At 38.7% G+C, this 18,472-nt stretch overlaps 1 protein-coding gene across 1 annotated transcript in view; it reads right to left on the bottom strand.

The window, feature by feature from the left end:
• Sptlc3 (serine palmitoyltransferase long chain base subunit 3) overlaps positions 1-14,081 on the bottom strand; it is a 130,776-nt gene extending 116,695 nt beyond the window's left edge. The window contains exon 1 of the mRNA XM_006983675.3: positions 13,685-14,081. Within this exon, the coding sequence (XP_006983737.1) occupies positions 13,685-13,801 (117 nt within the window). The 5' untranslated portion in view covers positions 13,802-14,081. The remainder of the gene's footprint in view (positions 1-13,684) is intronic.
• Between the last annotated feature and the right edge of the window lie 4,391 nt (positions 14,082-18,472).

The following is an 18,472-nucleotide window of genomic DNA, read 5'->3' as shown; positions in this document are numbered from 1 at the left end:
CAAATTGTAATGTAGAATACTGGATTATATAATGAGGACAAAAAAAATTATGGGGAAAATAGATTCAATCAAATAGACTCTATAGTTCATTTACATAGTTTGTAAATATTAACTTTGTAATGATTACATAGGTATCATAGTGTTGTAAGACTAGAATAACATGAGTGAAAAAGAGTTCCAGGAATTTTCTGTCCTGTTTTTGTATCTCTTCTGAAATCTATTTTTTTTTCAAAATACAAAGTACCTAGAAGTTATATATAACTAAATAAGAAATAAGAGAGTTGCTTCTGTTTACATTATGTCATCTGATTCCTCATGTGAACAGTCACATTTGATAAGGCCTTGTGGACATAACACTTTCCTAGTAATATTAATTTTGAGCTTTAAGATGCCTGGTATAATTAGTCACTATTGTTGGAAGCTTTTTGAAGACTCTGAAATACAGAGATATTTCACTTGACAAAATCTGAGCAAAGCCTCTCATTCAGTAGATCCCAGTAGGATGGTTGGAGTAGAGGAAGAGGTGCTCAGCAACCTGGAGTTTAAATCACTAAGATATTTTAATATGTAAGACAATGTAAAATAAAACTTAATTTTTATACTGTACCAAAATTCTAGCATCAATTATCTCTATCATGTTTTGTTATTATTCTTTGATTTTTATTTTAAACTCAACTAAGCCTCAATAGGTATTTGCTACTTAATGCTCTGCCAGAAGCCAGGTGGAATGAGTCACAGATATAAGAGAAATGTTAAGGTTACTGTGGAAATACAGAGAAAGATGATGTAACATTGTCTAGAAGAGGGAGTGAATGTTTCATCAACCAGGGAATAATTGATCAAGGTTTTGAATGATGAGCCAAGAAGATAAAGGCATGTAGCAATGGGTGGAGGAAAAAGATCCCAAGAGAGAATTGAGAGCTTCAGGAGAGATGTGCATCCCTTTACTTCTACACTACTGCTTTCACCATCTTGGTGGACTTTTTAGTTCATTTCAAGTCTCCAAGTTCTTTATTCTGCAATGGACAGAGAACTTCCTAGTCCTATTACTGATGTAATATTCATTCCAGTATTTCTAAACTGCTACCCCCAGAAATCATGAATCAATATGGTATTTCAAAGAGCACTCCAGTTTCCCCAACTCCTGAGGACTCCTAGGGTGTAAAAGCTGTGATGAGAGCCAGGGGAGGAATCTACCTGCTCATCACGGTATCTCTATCATCATTCGCTGACTGGATCAGCTGTTTAAGTGCTATAATTATATCAAAGCTAAAAGCAATTTAACTTTGTGGAAAATGGCAGATTTCTACCCTCCCTGTGTCATGCCTGAGCTGTCTTTGGGAATTACTTTTTAGCATTAAACTGAAGGGTTTAGCAAGAGGATGATGCCCTGCCAGGCTTTACTCCTCCACGGTTTAAGGCAGAAATGGAAGGTTTTCCATGTAGTTTTTATTTTGAGAAAGAAAAGGAAATGTATTTACTTCTGACAGATACAATTTTACAATATCGATCTTTAATAGTTTTTAAAAATTAGCATACAAGCCGGAGCCGTGGTGGTGCACGCCTTTGATCCCAGCACTGAGGAGACAGAGCCAGGCGGATCTCTGCAAGTTCAAGGCCAGCCTGGTCTACAGAGAGAGTTCCAGGACAGGCACCAAAGCTACACAGAGAAACCCTGTCTCGAAAAACCAAAAACCAATAATAATAATAATAATAATAATAATAATAATAATAATAATAAACAATTAAAAAATTAGTATACAAAGTAATGAATTTTTTTTTCTTTTTTCTTTTTTTGGTTTTTTTGAGGCAGGGTTTCTCTGTGTAGCTTTGTGCCTTTCCTGGAACTCGCTCTGTAGACCAGGCTGGCCTCGAACTCACAGAGATTGGCCTGGCTCTGCCTCCCGAGTGCTGGGATTAAAGGCGTGCGCCACCACGCTGGGCTTATTGTAGCATTTTTACATATACTTCACATTTGTTTACTCTCCTTTGTCCCCTCCTCTGTTTCACCTGCTCCCTTCCTTGTGATCCCCTTCCTCTTCCTCAGAAGTATCTCATGAATTTGCTCACTCTTTTAGCTATCTTTGGATCTCTTTTGACAGTTTTATGTCCCCCTTATAGTTTTATGATATCAGTTATGAAACAGGTTAAAGACCCCTGAAATTGTAGGTATTGCTTTAGCAGTCACCGAATGATTATAGTCCCAGGTCTTTGTTTCTGTTTGTTTGTTTGTTTTTAAGGAACTTACTTCCCAGGAAAGACCTTGCACTAGATATCAAGAAACCAGGACTCATACTGGTGATCGCTTGATGGAAGTGGCAGCCCGGTAAGCTGCTGTTCCTCCTTTTTGGTAAGAGAAAAGATGAGTGGAATTGTGAAAACTTCTAACTCCAAAATGCCTCTCACTAGCTGGATTATCCCACAGACAAAAATAAAAGTAGCTCTTGATCACATTGGAATTATGGCTCAACAACAGGGTAGTTTCTCTGGCTGAAAACCAGCAGGTGAACCTTTCCTTTACCTGGACTCCCTTTACCTATACAGTTGATAATCTGTATATCGGTTCTCATGTTAGAGAGTAAATACTTCTATGTTAAGAAGTTGAAAAGCCTCCAAAGTCAAAAGGCCTTAGGAAAATCTACCTAGTAAAACTAATCTGAAGACAGTGTAAGTCAAAAGTCATGGAGAGATATACTTTACATTTGTGTATTTCATTGTAAATTTTACCTCAAATAAAAAAGAACTATTGACAAATATTGAAGTCCAGTTCTTGGTACACATGCTGAATAGTTTAGGGACAAAGTATAATGACTCTACAACCTCTTTGAAATGCACAATATATGTGGATTTATGAATGAATAGAGGGATAGATAAATGAGTAGATTTATAATAGAATATAACAAAATATCTGTTGTAGAATGTAAGTGATAGACATGCAAGTATTTCTTGTGGTATTTTTAAAAACATTCCGTAAGTTTGCAAATATTTATAATGAAATGCTGTAGTTAAAAAGCTTTTGTCTAGTGATAAAAATATTGATGCAGGGACACCCTGTACATGGAACTAGATGTTTAGCCAGGCAACTTTGCTAAGACTATTTTCTCATCTATAAAATGGGCACAACACTTTAATCCCATTTGGTTATTTGAAAACTGAATAAACTATTATTAGTAAAGTTCTTAACTGCAGGGCAATGTAAAAGTTTATTAGTTAAAATCTTAGAAAATGATTTTGTGTATGAGTCATTGATGGCAAAAATGGACTGAACTGACTTTTCTTAGGTTTCAGATTCTGAGGAATGAAGAATTTATTAGCACCTGATGACAAGCCCACATGGCTGAGGGTTTAGCCAGCTTCTTCCTAATCCAGGCATAGTTTATCTTCTTCTAAGAGGCAGTAAGACTCATATCGACACAAATGAATTACATTTCATTTCTATCTTCAGAATGTCCTACTTTTAAAAGCTTGATTCTGCCCAGGCTTGGAATACAGCACAAGTACTGTCTGGATCCCACACAAAAATGTCTGGCACCTGGCCATCCAAAAAAAAACGATCTAGTGACAGGTGATTTTTACAAAGATGGTATCTTTCCTCTCTCTCTCTCTCCCTCCCTCCCTCCCTCCCTCCCTCCCTCCCTCCCTCCCTCCCTCCCTCCCTCCCTCCTTCTCTCCTTCCCTCCCCCTCATCTTCCTCTACTATTTATTTCCTTTCTCTGACAGATTCTCATTCTGTAGGTCTGACTGACCTTGAAATGCTGACTCTCAGAACTCTGTCTCCTATGTACCAGGTTATAGGTGTGGGCTACCACACCCAGTTGAAGAAGATGCCCATTAATCATCATGTACTCCAACAAAGGTCATAAATATTATAGCATAATTAATAACAGGCTGTAAACTTTGACAGTTGGAATGAATTCTATGTATCACACAATCACACAGAAAAGATTTTTCTTTTTAAAATTCAGTCCTAAAGAAGCAATAGTGCTTACTGTTCTTGCAGAGCATCTGAATTTGATTCCAGTGTGTCAGGCAACTCACAGGTTCCAGGGGATCTGATGCTCTCTTCTGCACTGCACCTTTACACACACACACACACACACACACACACACACACACACACACACACACACACACACAGAGAGAGAGAGAGAGAGAGAGAGAGAGAGAGAGAGAGAGAGAGAGGAAGAGAGAGAAGAATTGAATATAAATGGATAGAATGAAAGAGGAAAAATCATGAATGATACCTAGATTTTGGTTTGAGCCACAAGAAGGATAGAGTTTTTTATTGAGAAGAGAAGGGCTATAACCAGAGCAAGTTTGAACAATGGAGACAGGAGTATCAGGAACTCAGTTGTTTATAAGTTAACATTAAGAACATTTTGACCATCCAAGGCCAGAGATTAAACAGGGAGTCAAGTGTGTTTGTGTGTGTGTAACAGTTGTTGTAAAAACCTGTTGGGAGGCCCTGCTGGTCAGAAGTTGAGGTTTACCATGGCCTGGCAGCTCTTTCCAAGCTCGACAACATGGAGGACTCCCTTCCTCCAAGTAGGGGCTTCCTGCTCCCAACCTAACCTTATCTGGAAGATGTCTCTAGGCCTGGATGCCTGACTTACCTCAAGGATGTTGCTTGGCATAGTTCCCTGGAAATGCTTTTCCCCTCTTGCCCACATGATAATTAGATTAATGCTCTAGTCATTTTGATAGAGCCATGCTTCCACTAATCCAGCTATATGAAAGGAGTGTGCCACTTAATGCAAATTAAGGTTTATCCCAGGGCTTCCCAATCCTATATATTTCCTATACTGTAGAATAAAGTTGAGTTGTCTCACTGAAGTCATCTCCCAGAGGACTATCTTCATCTTATCCACAGTGGTCTGATCCTGTTCCCTGATTCTGCTCCCTCCACCTTCATGGACCAGTGGCCAACAATCCCCTGGAAGGAGCTCTGCCAAATGACAGATTTCCAAATGGTGGTTGTTTTAAATGTAGTGATGTTTTATGAATCAGCAATAAGAACTGGACATGGGAGTTGTCTATTTGTTTAAAAATGCAGAGAGAGGTCATTCTTTCATAACAAATTTCTGTACTTACACTTAGATTTTGAGGAGCTTGTTTTGATCACCCATTGCTCTTTAAGGAAAAAGGAGACTCACAAATACCTACTGTAGGTATAGTGAGGAGACAAGGTCAGATTATCATGAAATATAGACAGCACTGTGAGAGCCAATGATACCACTGGAAAAGGGAAAAGATGCAAGGGTTGACCCTTGGGTTGCCATTGTTTGTAGGTCAAAGACATGAGCAGGAAACAAGAAAAGAAACTAGAAAGAAGTAGTTATTGACAAAAGAGGAAAATCAAGGGCCTCATGTTCTAAAAGCCAATAGAAGGAAAGTTTTTAGGAAGATGTGTACCAGTGTGTTTTTCATTACTTATTGCAAACTTCAAGTTGAGTATTTACAAAGAGTTTATTTTACTGACAGTCTTGGAGGCTAAGTCTCCAAAAAACAGAGTATTGGCCCTGGCAAGGGTTCCCTTGAATCCATTACCTTGTGGAAAAGAGCAAGAGATCACATATAGACAAATAGAGTTACTCAGGGACTTGATTTACTCTTGTGACTTCCTCTCATGAGAACTAACTCAGGGTCTCCCAAGAACTACCTGCATTATTTCTAAGGGCAGTCTCTAGTTGCCTAATGACTTTTCATAAAGCTTAGCTTTTGAAAGTCCTTTTACCTTGGTGCCACCCTACTGAGTACCAAGGCTTAAACATGTGAACTCTTGGAGAAAACACTCAGTCAATATTCAGACCATAGTAAGGGGGAGTGAATATTTGTGACAAATACTGCTGGTAAGCCAAACAATGTGAAGATTGATAAATTTCCACTGGATGAAGGAATTCAAAGTTTAGTATGGAATTTACTGAGCTCCTACTATATACCAGACATTGTCAAGTACCCTCCTATGTAGCAGTAGAGGGGAAAGGGTTGATGGCTAAGTTTAATAAATAATATTGAGCATCACTATAGAGAGTAAAAGAAATGAATGTACTAAGGACATTTAATGGTGTATGGAGACAATCTCAAGAATTCTAGCTTGTGTATTCCGGATCAGATGTTAATACAACAACCCAGGAAGGTGAAGATGGAAAAATCAGTTACTGCCTTCCCAGGCTCGTTTAGATTTTGTGTGGAATAATTTTGATTTTGTGTGGGAGATTTTGAGTTACTGTATTTGGGATTTTGTACTCAGGTACACCTCTAGTTTAAGAGTTAAGTACATGATCTTTTATACTCAACAAAATAAAACTGAACAAAATAAGGCAAATGTTTATTTATAGCCTGAGGAAAGGCATCATGGCCAAAACGTGAGAGCAATGGGTGATCAAAACAAACTCCTCAAAATCTAAGTGTAAGTACAGAAATTGGTTATGAAAGAATGACCTCTCTCTGCATTTTTAAACAAATAGACAACCCCCATGTCCAGTTCTTATTGCTGATTCATAAAACATCACTACATTTAAAACAACCACCATTTGGAAATCTGTCATTTGGCAGAGCTCAGATGGAACATAAGAGTCAGTTGGAACAGACAGGCTCCAAGGAGAGAGGAGCCACCATGAAGCTAGCTCACCCACATGGTCAGTGAGGTAGCGAGGCAGGTCAGCAAAGAATGCAGTAGAGACAGCTTCTTCTTACCACTTGGGTTTCACCTTATCTACTTGGATTCCTACTAAGAACGCTATCTAAGTTCCAAGAGTAACAGTTCTGTTAAGACTGCGTTCACTAAGACTTCCTGAGCTGAGTCTCAGAAGTCCCAGGTTGCCCCTTAGTCATTCTGTATTAGCTATGTAAGCCATTAGGCCAAGTCTAGATTCCAGGGGAACAGTGTGAGATTCTATATCTCAATGGGAAATGTCATAAGAAATTTATATTCATTCATTTGTTGTGTCACCTGTTATTTACTGACAGCAATCTTTTCAGAAAATATTGCATATAGTGAGTTCTGTGTCCACAGAGAAGTTATGCACCCTGCAGAGAACTTCTGAAAGTGACAGGCATTCTAAACTACCAGGAAACTTACCTCTAGGGCTCCCTGTATGCTTAACTCTGTGTCCACATGGCTCAAGGTCACAGAGGTATCTATGTTCTTTATTCAGAATTGTTTAAAGTGAAACATGGAATTGAATAGTTCACGGCCTTGGTGTGTCGATGATTGGACAGTGTTGTGTATACAAAGCTCTAATATGTGAGTTTGAAGTTATCTGTGAAAATGACCTCACATTTTTAATTAAGTACCAAATAACAAGGACAAAGCAATCCAAAATATCCATAATTCATACTAACACTACCCTGTAATGTTGACTGCCCTGGGCCTCTTCACAGCGAGGGTGATAAATCCCACTCCTACTACTGTTTTGTGTTTAGAAAGGTAGTGTGAATTAGGGAACACAGTCTTGTGATTAAGGATTGGGCAAACCTAATTTCCAAACTTTGTTTTGATTGTTATAAGCTGCTGATCTTGATTAAGCTTTCTGTTTGCTCAGTACTGAAGCAAGTCCAGCAGGCACAGAGTGAGAGGGTGGATAGAAGGCACTTAGAATGCCAGGTGCTTTGAAAGAGCTCAGTTCATGTTGGGCAGTATTATGATTATTATTTTCTTGGTTACCTTCAGCACTACGGAATAATGTACAGTAGGAAGGATAGCAGGGTGTTCTTGGATTCTGTGCTTCCAATGGAAGCACAAGCCCTTTCGGGTGAGTGACTCTTGGTACAGTTTCTTCCTAACGCTAGTGACCTTGGGAAGTTACTTAAGTTCTTAGCACCTCAGTTTCCTTATCTATATAAAAAAAATGGAAACAAATATCAGTTTAGCAATATTGTCATGAGAAGCAAGTGAGGCAAAGTATGTTAAATGACTGACACCAAGCAGTGACTGACAATTTGTTTGTTAGCCTTACCATTGGTGCTGATCTAAATAACCAGATTCTTCAAACTACTTTCCAGCTTGACTTTGCACTTCATAAACACAACTGAGAATGTGGGTCTTTATTTCTTTGTGATTCTATGATATTCCCTCCTCCATCTACCTCTCAACTGCTGTATTAAATACATATATATATCCTAATCTTATCTGTGTCATTAGATGTTTTCAATGTTGGATTCTAAAATGTCCACATAGACTAACATTTTTTCACTTTATGTTGTGAATTGTAAACATGTTCCTGGCCCGTAATATGTCTTTTGATGATTTTATAGTATTGTTTTTTTAATTTTTGTTTTGTCATTCAGGAAGAAATGTTTGACTTTTATGCTCGTAAGTTTTTAGCCTTTCCTTTTGTGGATCTTGAATTTTTTTCTGTCTGTTTTGTTTTTCAAGACAGGATCCCACTATGTGTCTTTGGTTACAGTGGGCCTAGCTCTGTAGACCAGGCTGGCCTTGAACTCACAGAGATCCACCTGTCTCTGCCTCCTGAGTGCTGGGATTAAAGGCTTGTATCACTATGGCCCAGCGTGGATCTTAAATTTTATGCTATAATTATGATGACTTTCCCTATGTAAATACTATTTTTAAAATACATATTATCCATTATTTTCATGTATAAATTTTATACTCTATATGTTCTTTTGTTAATATAAAAGGCTCTAATTATTTCATGTACAACAATGCTAATCATCCCTCATTATTATCCTTTCAAGTAATTTTTCTATTTATTTTCCCTTATTATTTTTCCACATAATTTTAAAGTTATTTGTCTGGCTTAAGAGATATTCTATTCACATGAAATTTATAGACTACCACAGACAAAATTGGAAAATTTTCGTCTTGACATTTCTGTCAATATCATATGGATTTCTTCTTATTCTAGTTTTAATTTTATTTATTTATTTATTTATTTATTTTATTTATTTATTTATTTATTTTCGAGACAGGGTTTCTCTGTGCAGCTTTGCGCCTTTCCTGGAACTCACTTGGTAGCTCAGGCTGGCCTCGAACTCACAGGGATCCGCCTGCCTCTGCCTCCCAAGTGGTGGGATTAAAGGCGTGCACCACCATGGCCCAGCTTTATTTTATGGCTCTTGGAAGTATCTTAACACTACCTCTAAATTATTTTTTTGCTTTAATTTTAAATCTATTCCTATGTTCTTTATTTCGGTGCTACGGTAAAGGGCTTCCTCCCTTCAATTATATATGTACTTTAAAGATCTATTTATTTTTATTTTATGTTTATGAGTGTTTTGCTTTTATGCATGTAAGTGCACAGCACACGTGCATGGTACCTGTGGAGGCCAGAAGAGGGTGCCAGAGCTCATGAAAATGGAGTTATGGGAGATTGTGAGCCACCATGTAGGTGCTGAGACTTGAACCCTGGTCCTGTAAAAGAAAGGCAAGTGTTCTTATCCACAGAGCCATCTCTACAATCTATCCTTTGTTTATATTTTATATTTTGAGTTTTCAGTGTCTTTTATGATGCTGTGTAAAGTTTTAAATTTTTTATATTGTTAAAAATTGCTGATCTTGTCATGGTTCTTCTCTATTCCTTCTGCTTGAGTGCAAAGGTAAAAATCTATGGAAATGATATGGGATATATTTGTTTTCTTTTTTGCTAAATTCGGTGGGTAAGGCTCATATGCATTACTTAATAGCATAATCTAGTCTTCTGTGGTGATTGCATTATAATTATCTAAATCTCAAGCATGGTCTACATAGCTCAGTGATTGGAAACTTTTTCCTAAGATAGTGGTTGCAGTCCCTCGGATCCTCCAATACCATTTACACCGTGACCGCACAGGTAGGAAGCAGTCTTTATCCTCCCGTTGCTTCTGGGATCAAGTCCTTTCCTCTAATTTCTGACAGGTTCCTTATTGCCAGCTGAGATTAGTTCCTTAGTATCCTTGTCTTTCAATATCTCATGGAATGGTCTCCAACACTAGGTACAGAGTCACAGATTTTTCTGGTCTGCCCCTTTGAACTCTGTAACAGCCTATCACCCAACTACAAAGCTGCCGCCTGTAGAGATATTTTATTCGTGCTGAAATGTGATGATATTTTATGTGTGCTTTAATAAATAAAATTTGCCTGGAGATCAGAGGAAATAGAAAGCCATTTTAAGTAAACAAAAAATTCAAGCAGCAGAAGCACATGCCCTTAATCCTATCACTTAGCAGGCAGGATCTCTGTGTGTTCTAGAGAACAGAGCCAAGTGTGGTGACACATGACTTTAATCCCAGTACCAACCATAGAGATCTGGAGGCCTGTACAGACATAAAGTGACAGAGCTGGCCAGGAAGAGGAAGTGATGTAGCTAGACAGAGAGGAAATCAGAAGGCAGAACAGCAAGGCAATAAAGATGTGGGTAGACAGGAAGTAACTCACATTTGGAAGCTGCAGAGTTGGTGAGGTAAGGCTGGCTGGTGGCTTTCCCTATTTCCCTGATCTCTCTAAGACCTTCACCCCTATATTTGGCTCTGTGTTTTTTATTTAATAAGACCATTTTAAAAATTCATCTACAAGCCTCCACATTCATAGGTATAGCAATAGTTATGAACAACTTTGTTGGCACAAATTTCCATGTTGATCAGTTTTTAATTATCAAAACAAAATGTCTGAAAAATATAATTTTATCAAGATAAAAAATTATGGATGTAACAATTCTGGTTGTCCAAGGGTAGAATGCCAGTATTGGCTCAGGTCTGATGAGGATCTTATGATACATGACATCTTAATGGTGGGAATATATGGGAGAAGAAGGGATCACATCACCAGGAAGGAAGCAGGAGTGAGGCTGGGCTCCTCAAATCCCTTCTGGGGTCATGAGTACAACTAACCCCAGTATCTTCCATTAACCCTCACTTCTCAGGGACTCACCATTTATTTCTGTTCTCATTACAAGAACTTGTCTGCATTATATCTGTGCCAGGAGATTTTATAAAGGATGAAATTAAGAATGAAGAACAAGCTAGGTAGTAGTGGTGCATGCATGCCTTTAATCCCAGAACTTGGGAGGCAGAGGCAAGTGGATCTCTATGAGTTTGAGGCCATCCTGGCCTACAGAGTGAGTTCCAGGAAAAACACAAAGCTACCCAGAGAAACCCTGTCTCAAAAAAACAAAAAACAAAACAAAACAAACACAAAACAAACAAACAAACAAAAGAATTGAAGAACAGCTTATGTTTGGGAAGAAACTTTTAAAACAATGAATTGTTCGAGTTCTGCATTAACTGCTTTCAGTCAAAAATGTGAAAGCTTTGCAACTGTTCAGAAATAGAGTTCATAAAAAATAAGGGCATCAAGAGCACTCCAACCTTTACATGGATATACTTGTGAGGCAGGAGGATCAATTATCTTGGATAATAGTATTCTAGTAGACACAAGAACACAGGACACATTTTAGAAGTAAACAAATAATGGACTTAATCAGTGTGAAATCCTGTTTCAGTTTATCCCTGGGGCAAATGGGGCTTAAAGAGAAGAGAAAGGCAATAGGATTAAGGATCAGAAAAGCTCAAGAAAGAAACTAGACGATTTCCAAAGTGGACAAGTTCCAGTTCCTGGTCAATTGTGAGGTTGGGCTGCTGATACTGGAATCACAGAATACACACCGAGCTACATTGGAACAAGGGGGAGGACATTTCCAAGTTACTGCCTAACAGTGTTTACTTTTTGCTTGCTGTGCTGGGAAATCTTTTGCTAACCTTCTATTACAGAGTAGCTGGTATGTGAAAATGGTAAGTGTATTTCTGTGTGAGTACAAGGAAGCAGAAGAAAAGCCAAAGGAATCTTCATTGGAGCTGGTAGGGTTTGAGGCACTGTCCCATGATACTTTAGTCCCATCAAAACATTTGAAAGATCACTGACTTCAGATGCCTACAAATTCTCATGGATTGCTTTTGCCAATAGGCAAGACTGTTGGTTAAGACATAGCTTGCTGAGAGGCCCATGAGGTAAAAGTTTTACCGAGGATCATGATAATAAAGACAAGTTTATTCATACTTTAGAGGAAGAAAATAGATCCTTTTTGCTTCATTCTGTTATGAGCTCAGCAGAGTTTATTATTTCAGGGAAATATTTATTAAGACATAACTGAGGCTCTTAGTGGAAGCCAATTTCAACTTAGGAACATCTAAATATATCGTAGCAAACAGGATCTGGATGGCTCCTCAGAAAGAGCTGTCGGGAAAGGCCACAGTAGTGACACTGTGTGCCTAAAGAAGCTCCCGTGACTAAGTGTGTTATGGTCTTGTACAGTTACACTTATGTAGCTGCAGGGTCTGCCCTTACATAGGAATGGCTGTCTTTTCTCTTTACTCTTTGAATTTCAAACACTAGAATGCAGTTATGAAACCAAGGTAAGTAAAGAAAAGGAAAACTCATTTTGAAGGCATCTATGGTCAAATAAGATACCCAAGAATCAGAATAACCTAGGAGGTAAACAGTGGCTAGGGAAACAGGTACTTCAGGGACAAGGGGCATCTTAGTAATGATCTGAGTGTACGATGTGTGTGTAGTGCTGTGAGTTCTCTTATGCCCTTTGTCTACATTCTGCTCCAGCCTGAGATTTCTGGTAGATGCTTCCCAGTGTCTTTTGGTAAGAGATGGATACGTTTAGGGGACCATACCATTTTACCACACCGGCCAGGCTCTTGAGTGCTCCTTGCCCCTTCCAACTGGACATGCAAACTTGATTCACTGCATGGAGGCCTGGCCCCAGCCAGCTCTCTCTGTTCTAGGTGCTTGGCACAACCTCACATTTCCCTCAGGCAGAGGTTGGCTCCCTAGGGTGACTGAACTAGGGGAGGATTGCATGGGGTTCCACGCACAGCTTTGCCAATTCCCTACAGCAAGATTGCCTATCTGTCTATTCAAGTCTGTCCTCAAGGCAGGTTAGCTCACCATGTGACTCAGACCAGAGAGTCCTGACATGGTATGCAACACGCACAATTGTTTTTCTTCAAGAACCTCAGGGATCTGAGACACTATTTTGAATATTTTCATGAGTTTCTCTTTCCTAGCACATCCCCTCAAATACTTTGTAACAGCAGGGGGTCAAAAGAGGGGGAAATGGGAAATGGAAATGACTGGAAAGTCTGTTTGAAAGACGCTGCTTTGCTTTCAGTGTGCAGGACACCCAAAGCTACACTTCCCGGAGTGGTTTTTAGAAAGGAATACCGGATGGTCAAATTTCAAAGAGAGACTCCAGCCTCTCATCAGGCTGGGGGCTATGACAATGCTCTGCTGAACACCGAAAAGATCCTTTCAATCAGAAAGGCATTGCGTGTGCACCAGGGACAAGCGTTATCTACCACACGATCTCAGCAAGATTTACCACCACTTCTCACTTTCTTCTGAAGCATCGTGAGTGTAGCAAGTGTTTTGGTAGGCTGAAGAGTTTGGTCTTTCACAGTCTTGTCCCCGCAAATGCTCGAGAGTAAATGAAAAGTTTTCCGAGTCAGTATTTTAGAGAATCTTGGACCTTGTAACTCTGTATGCATCTTTTCTTGTCTAGAGAAGAAATTCCCTTATAGCCACATCTAAGCTTTTAGCAGCTACACATGACGAAATATTAGCTGAAGTGCAGAGTCAACACTGTAAAACATCTCATGAGAGAAACTTTGAGAAAAGACTGCCTTAAAAATGGGTTGCTATGAAAAATGCAGATTAAGGTTGTAGGAGATAGCTTCTTACCTGGGCTTCTTTGGGGATTCCATTTTTCACACAGTCAGTGCTTTGCCATTTTCTGTGCTGAGTCTTGGGATTGTGGACAGTCCCATTAGTAACAGCACTACCCTTAGGATTGGCCATCGGTGGGAAGTGCTTGAGCCCAGCAGGTTCTCTTTCTTTCAGAGATCTTCTGGAGCTTCAGTTTTCAAGTAGCTGAAGTGATGACATAAAGGACTTTGGGGCTGAGCCCTTAAAGGAATCCTACCAGTCAGGCTTTTCCAGAAGAAGAACCACAGTCTATCTATTGACTGGATCTTTAGTGGTTACCTTTTACTAGGCTATTCCAGTGGCACTGTGGATTCCATGGCAACAAACCTGCTTCTGAAACTACAAAGAAGTTTGCTCTGTAAACTGCTCTCGGAGGCAGAGGAAAGCTGGAGACAGAAAATATCAGGGAGACACACTGAGGAGGCGGGCTGAGAGGTGGAGAGACTTTTAAAGACATACACAGCACACTCACTGAGTACACATTGCTGAAGGGCTGATTACAAAATTTTCTCCTTCTTGTATCACCCTCTTCCCTTCACATTTAGTTATTTTTTCACTGTAAGCTAAGCTTATAAATCAAGATTTCTTTGTACTAGAAAATAACATTCATGAATGATTACTAGGGGCTGAAGGGACAAGGGACTGGGGAGCTGTTGTCTAATGGGTACAGAGTTTCAGTTGGGATGGGAGAGAAGCTTGTGGTCATGAGTCACTGAACAGGGATGAGTATATATGTAATGTCATTGAATTGTACAAGTAACAAGATTAAAGTGGTCAGTGTCCTAACATGTTAAATGTTAAAATCATAGCAGCAATGATTATAACCCACATATAAACACATGTACCATACAACCATCAAAAAATTCAAGACACAGAAATCAGTAAAACAGAACATTCTAATTCTTACCAGAAATACATCATTTTTTTTTATCATATGACCTTAGAGGAGCCATTTACTTTCTCTATGTTTCAGTTTTTCTGCCTATAAAATGAGACAATGTATTTGGTGAATTAGCATACGTAGAGCAGTAAGATATGACACTTGGATTTGAGTTCCCACTGACTCTTTTGTTGTGAGGCATATGGTGACCACAGGGTCCTAGTCCACGAACATCTCTGGCTTACTCCTTACCTCTTCTTCTTTCAATACAACAGTCATCAGAAGTCTGTTTCTTCCCTTGATCATCAAAGGGCACTGTGGTTTGTTGGGTAATACCAATTGTTTACAGCCCGTTGAGTATTGCTGAGCCTACCTCTGTGGTTTTCCTCGGTTGATATCAGAAAATCCTATCTGAAACTAAAGGCCTTAGGAGTAACATTCTAGGGTATGGTGGCACACTCCTGTGATCCCACTATTGGGGAGCTAGTGGTATGAGGATTGCTAGTTCTAGGCCAGTTTGACAGTATGGAATATGTAATGAGGCCCAGGCCAGATTGAACTACACATTGAGACCCTCTCCTAAGTTTTTTTTTTCTATTTCTGTCTCCCTACCCCTCCCAGAACCATATTCTGATCTTCTCCTGAATGCTGAAACTGAATGTTCTGCTCTTGAGATGAGTCTCAGCAATTTAGCCTCCTTCCACAAAGCAAGCCATACAACCTAAAACTCTATCCTCATGTTTGCTATTTTGGAGCTCACCATAAAGTTCTCTGGTATACTCTGTGTGGTAGTAGACCATATGACTCTCTCAGGTGTCCTGTCCTGTACTTGAGAGGAGATATGCTCTACTAAGGGACTAAGAAGAAACTGAATATATAGGTCAGTTTCTTAATTGAGTATAAATTGAATAACATAAACCTTGGAATCCACCTTGTCTTTTATTCATCCATCTGAATGTAACTATGTCATACAATGATATAATTTAATACACTTGTTATATTTTTCTTGTTAATTTACTATGCTACTGTCTTTTAGCATAGAGATGTCAGTCATGAATCTTTGTGAACAGGGAGGGGATTGCTCCTTTTCCTGTCTTCACACAGAATCAAGACTGTTTGACACCAGGTACCTAAAAATGAAGTACACTTATTGGGCCAATAGTACAAATGAATGAACAATCAAGCAAAGCAATAAAACAAAAATAAGAGGAAATAACATCTGTTGCCAGAGTCTTATATCCTGGATCTAAACTCTCTTGTTTAAGATTTGTTCCTCTCCTAAATGAAGTGACTTCTAGAAGAGTTAATTGTAACAATAATGTGACCACATTTTTCAGGCAAGAATCCCCATTTTTCCTATCCCTGGATGAGTAGAATGATAATATTGAGTTAATTCAAAGTGTATGTCCAGCCCAGTGTGTTCCACCACAGCATTTTTATTGCATTTGTCCCAACCCCTGTCATCAGAGCATAACGAACTTCTTACTGGTCTCTTTCTTCTAAGGCTGGTACAGTGTGTGTTGGGCACTAAGTCTTTGCTGGCTTGTTTCCTACTAAATTTTGCATAATGGAGAGATAAAGAAGTAGGAGAAAGTACAGATTATGGTTGGCCTGACTGACTGCCTCATGCCACCCAGAAAGAAAATGTGAAGGCATTGTGTTATTTTGGCTGAGTTCTATTGTTCTGTACAGAATTAGTAATAATATTTTGATCTGGATTTTGGAGGCCCAATCTTGAGACTTGAACTGGCCTGTGCCCGTGCTGTGACTATCATGAGGCTGTATCCACAACCAGTAACACTATGCTTTGAATAAGGATTTTAAGATAAAACTAACAATTTAGAGGGTATCTTCTTTCTTTCTTTTCCTCTTTTACATTTCTATTTTATTTTCTTTATACTTTCCTTCCTTCCTTTCCTTTTCATATTTTCTTTCTACAAGGAAACAAAGGCCACATGTAAAGAAAATATCTCAAAAGCATGTTAAGTTTCCCTCTATTCCCATCTATCAAATTTGGTAACCATGAATCAACCTTTAAGAGATATCTACTACAAGTTCTCACTCTTGAACCTGCATGCTTGTGTGTGGAGGCACCCATGTACGCATTTATATGTGTTCATCTGTGTGCAGGTGCATGTGGAGGACAGAGGTCAGTATCAGGTGTCTTCAACCTCCTTCCAACTTGTTCTTTCTTTTTGAGATTATAATTACATCATTTCTCTTTTCTGTTTCCCCCTCCACACCCTCTCATATACTTCTCTTTGCTTTCTTTCAAATTATTGTCCTCTTTTTTTTCACTAATTGTTGTACATGCACATATGTGTGTGCATATGCATATATATTTCTAAATGTAACCTTCTCAGTTTGCATAATGTTGCTCACATATATTCTGACCATTTCATATTGGAAAGTTCCTGGAGAAGACTAATTCTGCTCTGTGCCTTCCTTAGTTATCCACAGTTCTCTGTGCAAGGGTTAAAGCCTCATGAGCTTTCCCCTGTCTACTTTGGTATTCTGTTGTTAATGTCCCTTAGATCTTTGAGACAGAGTCTCTCTGGGCACCTAAGCCTTAAGGATTCCCTGTCTCTGCCTCCCAGTGTTGACTTTTTATGTAAGTAATCAGCATTTGAATACAGCAAGCACGTTGCTGACTGAGCTATTCCTCCCCCATCCACACTCTTAAACCTTCTCTGTTTTAAGTGTCATACAGCAATGCATATATGTTGTCACATGCTTAAAATCACCTTGGCTCACCAATCCTTTGCACTGAGTACGGGAGTGTAATCAGTGGTGGGTCATTGCTTTGTTTCATCTATCAAAGTAAATGTGAGGTTCTGCTCAAGTGAGTGGATATTTTAGGTTTAACAGTAAATACTTAGCAAGGTTTTAGTGTTTTTTAGTAATGAAATGAATTTCAGGTTAATCATTAAACTTGATAATGGTTTGAATAGTTACTGCACACTTCATTTTTGCTGTGTCTTCAGGCAGCAGCATTTAATCAAAGACCCTCAGTTTCCTTCTCTCTAAGAACTAAGACTTAGCAGTGCCTGCGTATCTACTATTTAAGATATAGTTCATTGTTTCAGATCTAAGTAAACTTATCCTTGAGTGGGGAACAGCAAAATCAAAGCTAGTTAATGATAGTTTTATGTTCTCTGATGGGACTTTTGTTTTGCCCAGAAGTCTGCTTCTAAGCAACTCTGTTAATGGAACAGACACAAGGGAAGATAAGAGAATGCAGATAGACAATAAAGAGATGCTCCAAGGCTTCTCGGTATATTCTGAAGAAGCTCTTAGATATATATATAAGAGTTGTCAGGGAATGAACAAAATGAATGGTTAGAATTGTATAGAATTGAGTCAATGGAGATTTGTTGCTTATCTCATAATTCTATTTTTATCTATTTGATAGGGTAAGACTGATATGAAAACAAAAATTTCAAAAGATTAAGTAACTTCTCAAAGTCACAAGAATAATATGCAATGATAGTAGGTCATGAACTCAAAAATATCTGGGCTCAAGGTGAGAGATACCAGTGTGTGTACCATGATATCTCCCCTTAAGATACAGATTTGAGGAACCTTAGCCACCAAGGAAAGAAATAACAAAGATTGTTAGGGCTTAAAAGATTTCACTTGTGACCAAACAATGAATAAATACTTTATTTTGCCTTTTTGATGCAGTAACATCTTGTAATCCACTAAATAGTTATGAAGAATTAATGACATCTCAGTGTTGACTCATAAATCTACATAGAGCTCAATTTTCCTGAAAAATTAAGTCTGAAAAAATTCTGAGAGTGTAGATATTTCATTCCCCAAACTGCCTCAACACCAAGATTTAAACACAATTAGCATAAAAATGCCAACTATATGTGACCGAA

This window comes from Peromyscus maniculatus, chromosome 4, assembly GCF_049852395.1.
Source record: "Peromyscus maniculatus bairdii isolate BWxNUB_F1_BW_parent chromosome 4, HU_Pman_BW_mat_3.1, whole genome shotgun sequence".
Classification (NCBI taxonomy): domain Eukaryota; kingdom Metazoa; phylum Chordata; class Mammalia; order Rodentia; family Cricetidae; genus Peromyscus; species Peromyscus maniculatus.
Note: the sequence above shows the minus strand (reverse complement) of the source record. Positions and strands in the feature narration are given on the sequence as shown.